The following is a 14,131-nucleotide window of genomic DNA, read 5'->3' as shown; positions in this document are numbered from 1 at the left end:
CACAAGTTACCACTGGCTACATCTATGACGTTAAAATGCCTATTTACTCTGTTCCATCTGACTGCGCAATCCACTGTCTCATCAGCCCAGCCAAGCAATTTATAAACTTGATCTCCACTATAAAAAGCATGTAAGCATGTTTCTTTAAGACTAACATTTCGTTTTCTGTCTCTCCAACATTTGCAACATTGTTTCAATATTCAAATTCGATCTCCAGCTGTCCCATAGTAATGAACGTGTCGGGAGTCGGGACGAGACAGACAGGCAGGCAGCGTTTCTCAACCAGTCGAAATCATGAATCAGCTGGCATAATTTTTATGGATATATACCAAAGAAATGTCAATTGAAAAAAGGTAAAATAAACGAAGTACAGCTAATTTGCAGTCTTTCTGTGTTGATGGCTAGCGCCTCTGAACAACAGTGTCCTGACTAGTGAGCAAATGTTCTATGCCAGACGAAATCACGCCTCATTAGCTCATTGTTATGGATGTGTCCAAATAAATGTCTCTAGAAAACGGCTTAAACAAATGCAAATGCAGCTACTTTGCTGTTATTCTGGCTGCACTTTTTGTAAATTAGACGTAGTTGGCTAGCTAGCAAGCAAGGGATAAGAATGTTGCCAGCCAGTATGTCAATGGAACATTTAGAACGAACGACTGGGTCGCGTCTCTAGCAACCGAACCAATAGAATGAACGACCAGCCGGCTTGGGTAGCAATCCTAGATTTGTGTCGGGACTATATCTTGTGGAAGGATGAAATAGTATGAATAAATTCATCAAAATAACGTTTTTAATGAAAATATGTAAATCATTATTTGAATATGTTGGTAACCCGTTGTATAAAAGTGATAATTGGCACGGTTTGCCGGCCCTCGACTTCGTCTCGGCTTCTCGGGCAATATCACTTAAATAAGGCCTCAATGGGGGGGGGGGGGCACTAGACCACTAAACTACATCTTACCCACATCATACTCTTATTCCAATACTAAGCAGGTTACAGGCAGACCCCTGTGACAGATCTCTGTGGTTGCCAATCATTGGGACGTACTTGGTTTGGCATTGATGACCACTTTCTCTCCAGAGTGGGGTTGGGGGGTGAAGCGGCTGTTGTCGCCCATGTCTTCACTGGAGCCAAACTCTACTACGTCCACAAAGCTCAGAGGGACACTCCACTTCAGCAGGAACTTCTGACCCAGGGCGGCGTTGCCACTACCACTGCCATCAACACTGCACCTGGATACAGAGGAGAAGAACAGGCATTTTGATTTGACTATGTCGCATTCCTCCAAAGTTATGAGTGTACTGTATCCTGAGTGAGTGTATGGGGAGATAAAAAACTAACTGCACCGATCTCGTTCTACAAGTGTCCTACCGCACGGAGAAGACGCGGGCTGAAAGACACCTTGAGGTATCTTCCTGCCCCCGGACGACATGATCTGGCTGCTCAGCTCCCCCTGTTCACCACCTGCACCTGCTCAATTTAGAGCTATTTATTGACTGTCGCTCCATTTGTTACTCATGTCATTCATATTTTGGACAAATTTTTTTGGGCAATTTTTTTGTTTAGTTTTTTCCCTTTTTCTCCCCAATTTTGTGATATCCAATTGGTAGTTACAGTCTTGTCCCATCGCTGCAACCCTGGAAGCCAGCCGCACCAATGTGTCGGAGGAAACACTGTACAGCTGGCGACCGAAGTCAGCGTGCAGGCGCCCGGGCCGCCACAAGGAGTCGCTAGAGCGCGATGGGACAAGGACATCCCAGCCGGCCAAACCCTCCCCTAACCCGGACGACCCTGGGCCAATTGTGCGCCGCCTCATGGGTCTCCCAGTCGCGGCCGGCTGCGTCACAGCCCGGGATCGAACCCGGATCTGTAGTGACGCCTCTAGTTCTGCGATGCAGTGCCTTAGACCGCTGCGCCACTCGGGAGGCCCAGTTGTTTTTCTTTTTAAGCACCTTGAGATTTGTTTACCTGTATGTGCTGTGTACTGCAATGCAGCTTTTAGCTGCCAAGTACAGCCTACTTGTAAAAATGTTATAAACTACTACTACTACTACTTCTTCATAAAGCTTATAGATCCTCATGTCAGAGCCAGTAGCCAGTAGCTAGTGTGTTGAGGCACAGTATAATTACAGGACACAGGCTCCTCCACTGTGAGCTGATCAGAATCATACCCAGAGAGGGTGCTCCATCTGTGGGTAGAAACCCTGGCCAGGGTGAGTACTGTGTCTGGTACTGGTGCTTTGGGTCTTACCGGACGTTGGGTGTGGCACACATGAGCACGTCGTTGAGCAGGAAAAGGCGTCGCTCCTTGGTCTTGATGACCTCTCCGTGGTCGTTGTAGACCGTCTCCACCATGTCGTCAGAGCGAATCAGGTAGCGGCTGCCGTTACTCAGGAGCTGATGGATAAGGGAGAGATACGCAGAGGTCAGATGCAATATATGGCTTCAACGGTCTTCCCCAAGGTTCATTTATGATTTATGTCAATGTACATTTATGGTACTCCCCAAAATAGAAATAAATACTCTAGATATTGCGGGGAAGCAGTGTCTGATCTTAGTATAGCTTTTTAGTCTGGTCCGTGTCAAGGGTGAAATTAATATGAAGATACCATTTAGTTAGTTTAGAATATACAGTCGTGGTCAAAAGTTTTGAGAATGACAAGTATTGGTCTTCACAAAGTTCGCTGCTTCAGTGTTATGAGATATTTTTGTCAGATGTTACTATGGTATACTGAAGTGTAATTACAAGCTTTTATTGAAAATTACATTAAGTTTATGCAAAGAGTCAATATTTGCAGTGTTGACCCTTCTTTTTCAAGACCTCTGCAATCCGCCCTGACATGCTGTCAATTAACTTCTGGGCCAAATCCTGACTGATGGCAGCCCATTCTTGCATAATCAATGCTTGGAGTTTGTCCGAATTTTTGGGTTTTTGTTTGTCCACCTGCCTCTTGAGGATCGACCACAAGTTCTCAATGGGATTAAGGTCTGGGGAGTTTCCTGGCCATGGACCCAAAATGTCGATGTTTTTAGTTATCACTTTTGCCTTATGGCAAGGTGCTCCATCATGCTGGAAAGGCATTGGTCGTCACCAAACTGTTCTTGGATGGTTGGGAGAAGTTGCTCTCGGAGGATGTGTTGGTACCATTCTTTATTCATGGCTGTGTTCTCAGGCAAAATTGTGAGTGAGCCCACTCCCTTGGCTGAGAAGCAACCCCACACATGAATGGTCTCAGGATGCTTTACTGTTGGCATGACACAGGACTGATGGTAGCGCTCACCTTGTCTTCTCCGGACAAGGTGTTTTCCGGATGCCCCAAACAATCGGAAAGGGGATTCATCAGAGAAAATGACTTTACCCCAGTCCTCAGCAGTCCAATCCCTGTACCTTTTGCAGAATATCAGTCTGTCCCTGATGTTTTTCCTGGAGAAAAGTGGCTTCTTTGCTGCCCTTCTTGACACCAGGTCATCCCCCAAAAGTATTCGCCTCACTGTGCGTGCAGATGCACTCACACCTGCCTGCTGCCATTCCTGAGCAAGCTCTGCACTGGTGGTGCCCTGATCCCACAGCTGAATCAACTTTAGGAGACGGTCCTGGCGCTTACTGGACTTTCTTGTGTGTCAATGTAAATAGTCCGGGTGGCCATTTGATTAATTGTTCAGCAGTCTTATGGCTTGGGGGTAAAAGCTGTTAACGAGCCTTTTGGACCTAGACAAATTGCCATCATCAAAACTGAGGCAGCAGACTTTGTGAAAATTAGTATTTGTGTCATTCTCAAAACTTTTGACCACGACTGTACACATACTATTATAAGCACATACAGTTTACAGATAAGTGTGCTTTTAGTTACAGTTAATGCACTTTGCAGCATATACACATCCATAAAATATAGATGCCATGGGGTGGCTGTTTGCTCGTGGGCAGACAAACAGACAAATAATTATACAGTAGGGAATATTGATGTTATGCCTCCGTATCAGGCTCTGAGCCATCTCCTATATATTGCCAGATTTGTGGATAGCTGGATTCTCAGTAAAGAATGTGAAGCATATACAGTCAAGGCCTCAACACCCACACAACAGAAGAAACAATCTGTTTAAACATTAAAATATCATCAAGTAATAGAGGACATACACTGAACCCCTATAGTCTGAAGAAGATCAATGGTGTGTGTGGACATGTTAAACTATACTTATGTGGACCAGAAGTCCCCACAAGAATAGTAAACAAACTGGGGACATTTTGTTAGTCCCCACAAGGTCAAATGCTATTTCTAGGGGGTTTAGGGTTAAGGTTAGAATTTGTGTTAGGAGCTAGGGTTAGGTTTAGGGTTACAGTGCATTCGAAAAAGTATTCAGACCCCTTCACTTTTTCCACATTTTGTTACATTACAGCCTTATTCTAAAATGGATTAAATTGTGTTTTTTTCCCCTCACCAATCTAAACACAATACCCCATAATGACAAAGCAAAAACAGGTTTTTATTTTTGTTTGCAAATTTATGAAAAATTAAAATGGAAATATCACATTTATGTAAGTACTCAGACCCTTCACTCAGTACTTTGTTTGGCAGCGATTACAGCCTTGAGTCTTCTTGGGTATGACGCTACAAGCTTGTATAGACAGGTGTGTGCCTTTCCAAATCATGTCCAATACATTGAATGTACCACAGGTGGACTCCAAATTTCTAAAAACCTGTTTTCACTTCGTCATTATGGGGTATTGTGTGTGGTTTGATGAAAAAATTATATATTTCATCAATTTCTGAATAAGGCTATAACGTAACAAAATGTGGAAAAAGTCAAGGGGTCTGAATACTTTCCGAATGCACTGTAGGGATAAGGTTAGGGTTATGGAAAATAGGATTTTGAATGGAAATGAATTGTGTGTCCCCACAAGGTTAGTTATACAAAACTGTGTGTGTGTGTGTGATGGTGTGAGTGAGTGTAATTGTGTGTGTGTGTGTGTGTGTGTGTGTGTGTGTGTGTGTGTGTGTGTGTGTGTGTGTGTGTGCCAGAGCAATACCTTGTTGAGGTAGCGTTCATTCATAGCCTTGGCTATGTGTCTGATCTCACAGCGCTGGTCAGCCTCCATCTTCTTCTCATTGAGCTTCTCAGCCAGGGTCTCCAGTTCTGTCAGGGCCATCTGTAGGGGCAGCCTGTCACTGTGACCTGCTGGGGTGTTCTTCAACATGTCCTGCCATACAGCATGGAGAGATAACACATTCAGAATATTACAGAGCACAGATCATATCCAGATCATCTCTACAGTGGCATACAGTGGCAGTTTAAAACTATTCAGCTTCTTTCAGAAGGCCAATGGGCAGTCTTAAAGATTATCCTCAGTCATAACAATTATGTGTGAGGATATAATTTGAAGCACCTGGAGCAGAAATGATTTCCCAAGAGTATGCACACTACACAGCAATCTCCCTGCGTAGTGCAGTTTTAACAACAGAGCTCTTTGGTAGTGAGTATGTGGCACACTCTGCTGGTAGATGAGTGTAATATTTATTCTAGGAGCTAAGTGTGGACGTTACAGTGAAATAGATACCTGCAGCAGCAGAATGAACTGAGGGAATCTCTGGATGGGCTTCATCATGAGTCCATAGAGAGTGACCCGGTCACTGCTGGTGTCCTGACGATGCTGTGGAGAGAGAGAAGGACAATCAATGATTACTGATTGATGCAGTGCAGGACAATCAATACAGCACCACAAAGTACTTTTGTTCAGTCTGAAATCACATTCTGCACAGCTGTATCTCTGTATTTTCACAAGAGCATATTTTAAAAAAGACCTACAGTCGAAGTCGGAAGTTTACATACACCTTAGCCAAATACATTTAAACTCAGTTTTTCACAATTCCTGACATTTAATTCCCTGTCTTAGGTCAGTTAGGATCACCACTTTATTTTAAGAATGTGAAATGTCAGAATAATAGTAGAGAGAATGATTTATTTCAGCTTTTATTTCTTTCATCACATTCCCAGTGGGTCAGAAGTTTACATACACTCCATTAGTATTTGGTAGCATTGCCTTTAAATTGTTTAACTTGGGTCAAACGTTCGGGTAGCCTTCCACAAGCTTCCCACAATAAGTTGGGTGAATTTTGGCCTATTCCTCCGGACAGAGCTGGTGTAACTGAGTCAGGTTTGTAGGCCTCCTTTCTCGCACACGCTTTTTCAGTTCTGCCCATACATTTTCTATAGGATTGAGGTCAGGGCTTTGTGATGGCCACTCCAATACCTTGACTTTGTTGTCCTTAAGCCATTTTGCCACAACTTTGGAAGTATGCTTGGGGTCATTGTCCATTTGGAAGACCCATTTGCAACCAAGCTTTAACTTCCTGACAGATGTCTTGAGATGTTGCTTCAATATATTCACATAATTTTACTTCCTCATGATGCCATCTATTTTGTGAAGTGCACCAGTCCCTCCTGCAGCAAAGCACCCCCACAGCATGATGCTGCCACCCCCGTGCTTCACGGTTGGGATGATGTACTTCGGCTTGCAAGAAACCCCCTTTTTCCTCCAAACATAACGATGGTCATTATGGCCAAACAGTTCTATATTTGTTTCATCAGAACAGAGGACATTTCTCCAAAAAGTACGATCTTTGTCCCCATGTGCAGTTGCAAACCATAGTCTGCCTTTTTTATGGCGGTTTTGGAGCAGTGGCTTCTTCCTTGCTGAGCCGCCTTTCAGGTTATGTCGATGTAGGACTCGTTTTACTGTGTATATACATATTTGGTCACCTACAAACAAGCAAGATTTCTGGCTCTCACAGACGTGTAACTTCTTCTTTAAGAGGCTCCTCTGTCCTCCACTCGTTACCTGTATTAATGGCACCTGTTTGAACTTGTTATCAGTATAAAAGACACCTGTCCACAACCTCAAACAGTCACACTCCAAACTCCACTATGGCTAAGACCAAAGAGCTGTCAAAGGACACCAGAAACAAAATTGTAGACCTGCACCAGGCTGAGAAGACTGAATCTGCAATAGGTAAGCAGCTTGGTTTGAAGAAATCAACTGTGGGAGCAATTATTAGGAAATAGAAGACATACAAGACCACTGATAATCTCCCTCGATCTGGGGCGCCACGCAAGATCTCACCCCGTGGGGTCAAAATGATCACAAGAACGGTGAGCAAAAATCCTAGTGAATGACCTGCAGAGAGCTGGGACCAAAGTAACAAAGCCTACCATCAGTAACACACTACGCCGCCAGGGACTCAAATCCTGCAGTGCCAGACGTGTCCCCCTGCTTAAGCCAGTACATGTCCAGGCCCGTCTGAAGTTTGCTAGAGTGCATTTGGATGATCCAGAAGAGGATTGGGAGAATGTTGTATGGTCAGATGAAACCAAAATAGAACTTTTTGGTAAAAACTCAACTCGTCGTGTTTGGAGGACAAAGAATGCTGAATTGCATCCAAAGAACACCATACCTACTGTGAAGCATGGGGGTTTAAACATCATGCTTTGGGGCTGTTTTTCTGCAAAGGGACCAGGACGACTGATCCGTGTAAAGGAAATAATGAATGGGGCCATGTATCGTGAGATTTTGAGTGAAAACCTCCTTCCATCAGCAAGGGCATTGAAGATGAAACGTGGCTGGGTCTTTCAGCATGACAATGATCCCAAACACACCGCCCGGGCAACGAAGGAGTGGCTTCGTAAGAAGCATTTCAAGGTCCTGGAGTGGCCTAGCCAGTCTCCAGATCTCAACCCCATAGAAAATCTTTGGAGGGAGTTGAAAGTCTGTGTTGCCCAGCGACAGCCCCAAAACATCACTGCTCTAGAGGAGATCTGCATGGAGGAATGGGCCAAAATACCAGCAACAGTGTGTGAAAACCTTGTGAAGACTTACAGAAAACGTTTGACCTGTGTCATTGCCAACAAAGGGTATATAACAAAGTATTGAAAAACTTTTGTTATTGACCAAATACGTATTTTCCACCATAATTTGCAAATAAATTCATAAAAAATCCTACAATGTGATTTTCTGGATTTTTTTTCTCTCATTTTGTCTGTCATAGTTGACGTGTACCTATGATGAAAATTACAGGCCTCTCATCTTTTTAAGTGGGAGAACTTGCACAATTGGTGGCTGACTAAATACTTTTTTTCCCCACTGTAGATACTTTTGTACCTGTTTCCTCCAGCATCTTCACAAGGTCCTTTGCTGTTGTTCTGGGATTGATGTGCACTTTTCGTACCAAAGTACGTTCATCTCTAGGAGACAGAACGCGTCTCCTTCCTGAGCGGTATGATGGCTGCGTGATCCCATGGTGTTTATACTTGCGTACTATTGTTTGTACAGATGAACGTGGTACCTTCAGGCGTTTGGAAATTGCTCCCAAAGATGAATCAGACTTGTGGAGGTCTACAATTATTTTTCTGAGGTCTTGGCTGATTTCTTTTGATTTTCCCATGATGTCAAGCAAAGAGGCACTGAGTTTGAAGGTAGGCCTTGAAATACATCCACAGGTACACCTCCAATTGACTCAAATGATGTCAATTAGCCTATCAGAAGCTTCTAAAGCCATGACATCATTTTCTGGAATTTTCCAAGCTGTTTAAAAGGCACAGTCAACTTAGTGAATGTAAACTTCTGACCCACTGGAATTGTGATACAGTGAATTATAAGTGAAATAATTTGTCTGTAAACAATTGCTGGAAAGATTACTTGTGTCATGCACAAAGTAGATGTCCTAACCGACTTGCCAAAACTATAGTTTGTTAACAAGAAATTTGTGGAGTGGTTGAAAAAACAAGTTTTAATGACTCCAACCTAAGTGTATGTAAACTTCCAACTTCAACTGTATATTTACAGTGGTGCTCTGACTGACCTTGAGGAAGTCTAGGAAGCTGGGTTTGGAGGCACACGTCTTCCTGACCACCGCCATGGCTGTGCTGAAGTTGTTCACATACTCACAGTAGGCGTCCAGCACCATGGACTTGGAGAACTGGGACCCAGATATATAGAGAGAGAGAGACAGAAAGGGGAGAGAGCAAGCCATTAACACCTCATACGAGTCCAATACAATCACAGTCAGGAATGGAATCAACCTGGATCCAGACAAAGGAATGGGGCTTCCTAGGGCCAAAATAAGCTGTTAGTTGGGCAGTGTGTTATGATGGGTGTTTCTGGCAAGGGATAAGAGAGGGAGGACAGTAGGGAAGGAGGCACACAGCACATGGGTAACATATGCTGTGTCCTGCTCCTGTGTTGTGGTGCCAGGGGTTAGGGGTCAGTAAAAACCTCAGGAAGAGGGAGGACTGGGGTTACTGGGGGAGTCTTTGTTTGAAGACCCCTGACCGGGTTGCTAGGCAGCGGAGACACCAGGGTGGAGCACTTCCTCCAAGAACCCAGTGCAGCTATGTGTGTGTGTGTGTGTGTGTGTGTGTGTGTGTGTGTGTGTGTGTGTGTGTGTGTGTGTGTGTGTGTGTGTGTGTGTGTGTGTGTGTGTGTGTGTGTGTGCAGTCATGGGACTAATGAGTCATGGTAAACTTTCACTATCGCTTCAGTCAGTGTTGTGTTCAATGGTGAAGCACAGTACAGGATATTGTGTGAGTAAAGGAATGTTTCTGTCCACTAGTTTTGACCATATGACCACTGTCAAATGGTTTACTCTTCCAGCCATCTTAAAAGTGAAACATTAGGAACTGAATCCTTCCTACAGTAGGTTCCCCAGCACTAAATCCTTCCTACACTTGTCCACCAACCCACCGAGGCTACAAAGACATCCCCAATCATCTCCAGACTGTCCCACTCGGCCACGCGGCACGCCAGGGCGATCTGGAACAGGGCGTGGCACTGGAGAATCTCCCGGATACGATAGAACGTCACCTTCAGCTTCCTATCGCTTAGCAACCTGGGCTCAATCTCCAAAAGTGGCTTTTCATATTGCTGATAGGAGAGAGGATAAGGATTATAAGGATGTGGGTGGTAGGAAATATTTTCCTGGAGGAAATCAGAGAAATTCTATATGAAATGTATAAACTGTAAAATAACATACCTCTAAAATCCGCTTCAGTGCATCAAGATAGTTCTTCTCACTCTCTAATATGGAGCCCAGTATACACCTCCTCACCACCTGTTGTTGTGAGAGCCCTTCAGGGACGGGACTGAGCACTGGCTCCATGTTGAAGCATTCCACTTCGATGAAGAGCTCCGACTCCTCATCCTCAAAACAGGTTGACTTCCTCTCTGAGATAAACAGGAGAGAGGAGGTCAGCTTAAATCAGATCAGCATCACCCAGGAGGTTAATACACATTGTTAGTGGATGATTCCTCTGTTACAATGTAAAGTGCTTGCAATTTATCCCAGATACACTAGTGTAATTAACTGACTAGTGTGCACTAAGAACCATAGTCCATGTTCTGTTCTTACGCTTACCATGACAGTGGGTCTTGATATACGACCGTCCCCTTTTCACTGCTGCTTTGGTCTTCTCCAAGCCGTCTTTGGTCCCGTCTCTCGCTGCCTTCACCAGCTTTTGCATCTTCAGGTAGCATCAACAACAGTAAATAGCACTCAGAGCAGACAGAGAGAACAGCATGCTACTGAAGTTCTTAGGGGATGATATAGGAACTGTGTTAGAAGAGAAGGGAATATGACAGCTCATGTAAATACAGGAGCAGGACCTCAGGGAGAGCAGGGTGGACCAGAGCAAGACAGCAACTGTGACAGCAGCTGAACTGAGTCAATCTAAATTAAAGGATTTTCACAAATGCATAAGGGCTAGAAGTGACGTGTACTTAACTGTAATCTCTCTATGTGAGACCTGTAAATAGGGAATGTCAGTAGTTTAGAGGCTCTTTCATTAGCCAGGGTAGGGTCTCAGAAGATTTACCTGGACTGCTACAACCCTCTGCTGAAAAGTATAACTTCATAACTCTATCTTTTTTTTATAGATTTGTTTGAAAATGTTCTGTAGCATCATTATTCAATGAGTGGACTAAAATGAACCTGTACGGACCTCCTGTCCAGGCCTACACACAACTCAGCTGCATTGGTGTCTCAGTACGCTGTAGAACTAAAGGCATGTCACTTAGGAGATGCAGTTGCCTCAACACCCATACAGTTGGCACATGTCAATGCAGTAGAGACAAACTCACCACCAGACATAAGAGCAGGATGAAGGGAAACTAGGTCTGAATCAGTCGGTGCGAGACACAGTGAGGGAGAGGTTAAGGAGGTTGAGGAGGCTCTATTTTGTCTAGCGGAGGGTGAAGACAGACACCGACCATGATGAGGACATTTACCTTCTGCTCGTGTTTCTGTTTTATCTGCTGTAGCTCTACCGTTCCCACTGTACTTGCCATAAGATCTTTCATCTTTTTCTCATAGAGTTCTTTCAAGCGTGTCAGATCTTGAGAAAGCTAAACAAAAGCAGAGCATTTGACGCGTTACCAGACGGATCCTTTGAAGGTGGTCAGCCAGAGAAGATCATGCCCCTCACCCCAATCCGCCCACCCTCACCACAGCTAAGGCATTGCCTCCTCACCCATATTTTGTCTCCCGACCCACATATTATTCTTAAAGGTAGACTCAGCGATATGATGTAGATGCACAAAGCTTAGTGGGTCAATTTCAGCAAACAACTAAGAGCGTTGAAGCGCAAGGTTAACCTTCTCTGCTGTTTTGGTCCCGTACCTACCACGCTCTAACAGCGTGAAGCGAACATTCACATGCGCAGATACTATGCATGACTCTGAGAAAGTCTTGCATCTCGCTCATCGCAATATCTGCGGTGCTGCTCGTGGCAATGTCACTTCGCTGAGTCTACCTTTAACAGGGCCAATCTCTGCCACAGAAGCCAAGCAGTCACTTTGTGCAGCCAGCGGAGTTATAACACTGAGACTTCCCTGGCAAGACCTCTGGGCTGAAAGAACAAGCAGGCCGTTCAATTCAAAACCAAATATACAAATGAACTGTATATTACAGAGAGCTTAGTAATAACATGTGCAGCCGGAAGACAAGAATAATCCTAGTGTATAAAAATGTGTATTAACATTAGCTGAAGTATTTTTCATTTTAAATATGAGGATGTCAAATATTTACTCATCTTCTGTTTAACTGGATATTGTATTTTATTATACATTCACTGTGTGCCACTGCTTCTGCTTCCTCATATGTTCAAGATGCTGATATAAACGACACTCTTAGAAAAAAGGGTTCCAAAAGGGTTCTCCGGCTGTCCCCATAGGAGAACCCTTTTTGGTTCAAGGTAGAACCCTTTTTGGTTTCAGGTAGAACCCTCTGTGGAAAGGGTTCTTCATGGAACCCAAAAGGGTTCTACCTGGAATCAAAAGGGTTCTCCTATGGGGACAGCCAAATAACCATTTTAGGTTCTAGATCAGTGGAGGCTGGTGGGAGGAGCTATAGGAGGTCGAGCTCATTGTAATGGCTGGAATGGAATAAATGGAACGGAGTCAAACATGTGGTTTCCATATGCTTGATTTGTTTGATACTGTTCCATGAATTCCATTCCAGCCATTACAATGAGGCCGTCCTCCTATAGCTCCTACCACCAGCCTCCACTGTTCTAGATATAACCTTTTTTTCTAAGAGTGTATCCTTCTTTAGAGTCTGTTGTTCTGTGGCGTCCATCTGCAGCTTTGTGCATCTCCTGGTGAATCCAGATGAGACACATATCCTTCATAGGGCGGCAGGTAGCTTAGTGGGTAAGAGCGTTGTGCCAGTAACCGAAAGGTCGCTGGTTCTAATCCCCGAGCCGACTAGGTGAAAAATCTGTCGATGTGCCCTTAAGCAAGGCACTTAACCCTAATTGCTCATGTAAGTCGCTCTGGATAAGAGCGTCTGCTAAATGACTAAAAATGTAAATGTAAAAATGTAAATATCCTCTCTCAATCTTCTACTCCCCATAGTACATATAATCCCCTTCCTCTAGCATAGTATATTCCCCCTCTTCACCCTTCTCTTCCCTCCCCAGACGGACAGGTCTGTAGACAGAGGGGGTAAGGTGTTTAGTTTACACACATGGGTCTTCCTTTGTGGGGGCTTCCCTCTCATGAAGGCGTCAGGCAGGCCATTCTCCCCGCGGCCCTCCCCGTCACTCTGCTCGTCATAGCTCTCAAACTCGCTGGAGCTCCAACCGTTGTCCAGGGAGCTGCCGCAGCCCTCCTCTCCTAACTCCACATCGTCATAGATCATCTCGTCTGGCTCTGAGGGATGGAAGGGAAAGGGTTAAAATCAAGGGGAACAGCATTCAAATCAGGGTGAAATATATTTTATGGTGCAATTTGTATTCACATACAGTAAGTTAGCCTGACCATATTTAGATCAGATTCCTTGGCATGAATTCTATATGCCATTTCAAGTGCATCAACTGAACATTGTATAGCCTAACACAGTTTGCTTAAGGGCACATAAAATGTATCTGATGAATAATTTCAGTACATTATGTTTTATAAATGCAAAAGAGGTAAAGACATTAATATGCAGAAGTACCCTGACGCTGTGGAAAAGAGGAACGACAGTACAATGAAAAACTGAAAGAAAGAAAGACAGAATAGAAAGACAAAAAATAAGGAATACAGCACTAACCTGTAGTGGAGTCAGAGTTCTCTCTGGGCACATCATCATAAATTACTTCATCTGGATCTAAATGACAACGCAACCATGTTTGAATTAACAAGGTCTCAATTTGAAATAAATCTTCACACAACGGACAGGATTCAGTCTCAGGGAAGTCAAGAGGAGAGACCCCACAAGGGCCCGGTTCCTCAAAAGGAGCTAGAGGAAGGAAGTGTCTGGAAATTCACTTGAGTCAAGAATAAAAAGAACACCACTGTGTAGTCATGCATTGTGAACGGGACAGATTCAGGATGGACTCAGAACCTTACAATCCCTGTCCTGTTGTGTTCCAAGCAGACCAAAATGTATAAACTAGGTAAATACAAATGGAAACAGGAAAGTAAAATAAACAGAAAATTGCAGAAAGGTATTTCTCATTGGGAAATGAGAAGAGGATGAGTACTTACTTTCCATCCAGGCTGTGTTTGCAGGGTCCGACACCCATTTAGACAAAGCATCCTCCTCTCTGATGGCAGGATACTCTTCACTGCAGACATTTGAATAAAATAGAGAAATCATAACC

General features: G+C 44.1%; 1 protein-coding gene across 1 annotated transcript in view; it reads right to left on the bottom strand.

Moving 5' to 3' along the window:
• Nucleotides 1-14,131, bottom strand: part of LOC311145335 (rho guanine nucleotide exchange factor 10-like) — a 70,850-nt gene that overhangs the window by 44,701 nt on the left and 12,018 nt on the right. The window contains exons 5-16 of the mRNA XM_084181565.1: nucleotides 14,016-14,095; nucleotides 13,579-13,635; nucleotides 13,012-13,196; nucleotides 11,274-11,390; nucleotides 10,405-10,510; nucleotides 10,024-10,214; nucleotides 9,735-9,914; nucleotides 8,854-8,970; nucleotides 5,556-5,648; nucleotides 5,028-5,198; nucleotides 2,253-2,398; nucleotides 1,049-1,233 (exon numbers count right to left, since the gene is read on the bottom strand). Of these exons, the coding sequence (XP_084037691.1) occupies nucleotides 1,049-1,233; nucleotides 2,253-2,398; nucleotides 5,028-5,198; nucleotides 5,556-5,648; nucleotides 8,854-8,970; nucleotides 9,735-9,914; nucleotides 10,024-10,214; nucleotides 10,405-10,510; nucleotides 11,274-11,390; nucleotides 13,012-13,196; nucleotides 13,579-13,635; nucleotides 14,016-14,095 (1,628 nt within the window). The remainder of the gene's footprint in view (nucleotides 1-1,048; nucleotides 1,234-2,252; nucleotides 2,399-5,027; nucleotides 5,199-5,555; nucleotides 5,649-8,853; nucleotides 8,971-9,734; nucleotides 9,915-10,023; nucleotides 10,215-10,404; nucleotides 10,511-11,273; nucleotides 11,391-13,011; nucleotides 13,197-13,578; nucleotides 13,636-14,015; nucleotides 14,096-14,131) is intronic.

Source organism: Coregonus lavaretus (assembly GCF_964263955.1).
Source record: "Coregonus lavaretus genome assembly, chromosome: 18".
In the NCBI taxonomy this organism is placed as follows: domain Eukaryota; kingdom Metazoa; phylum Chordata; class Actinopteri; order Salmoniformes; family Salmonidae; genus Coregonus; species Coregonus lavaretus.
Note: the sequence above shows the minus strand (reverse complement) of the source record. Positions and strands in the feature narration are given on the sequence as shown.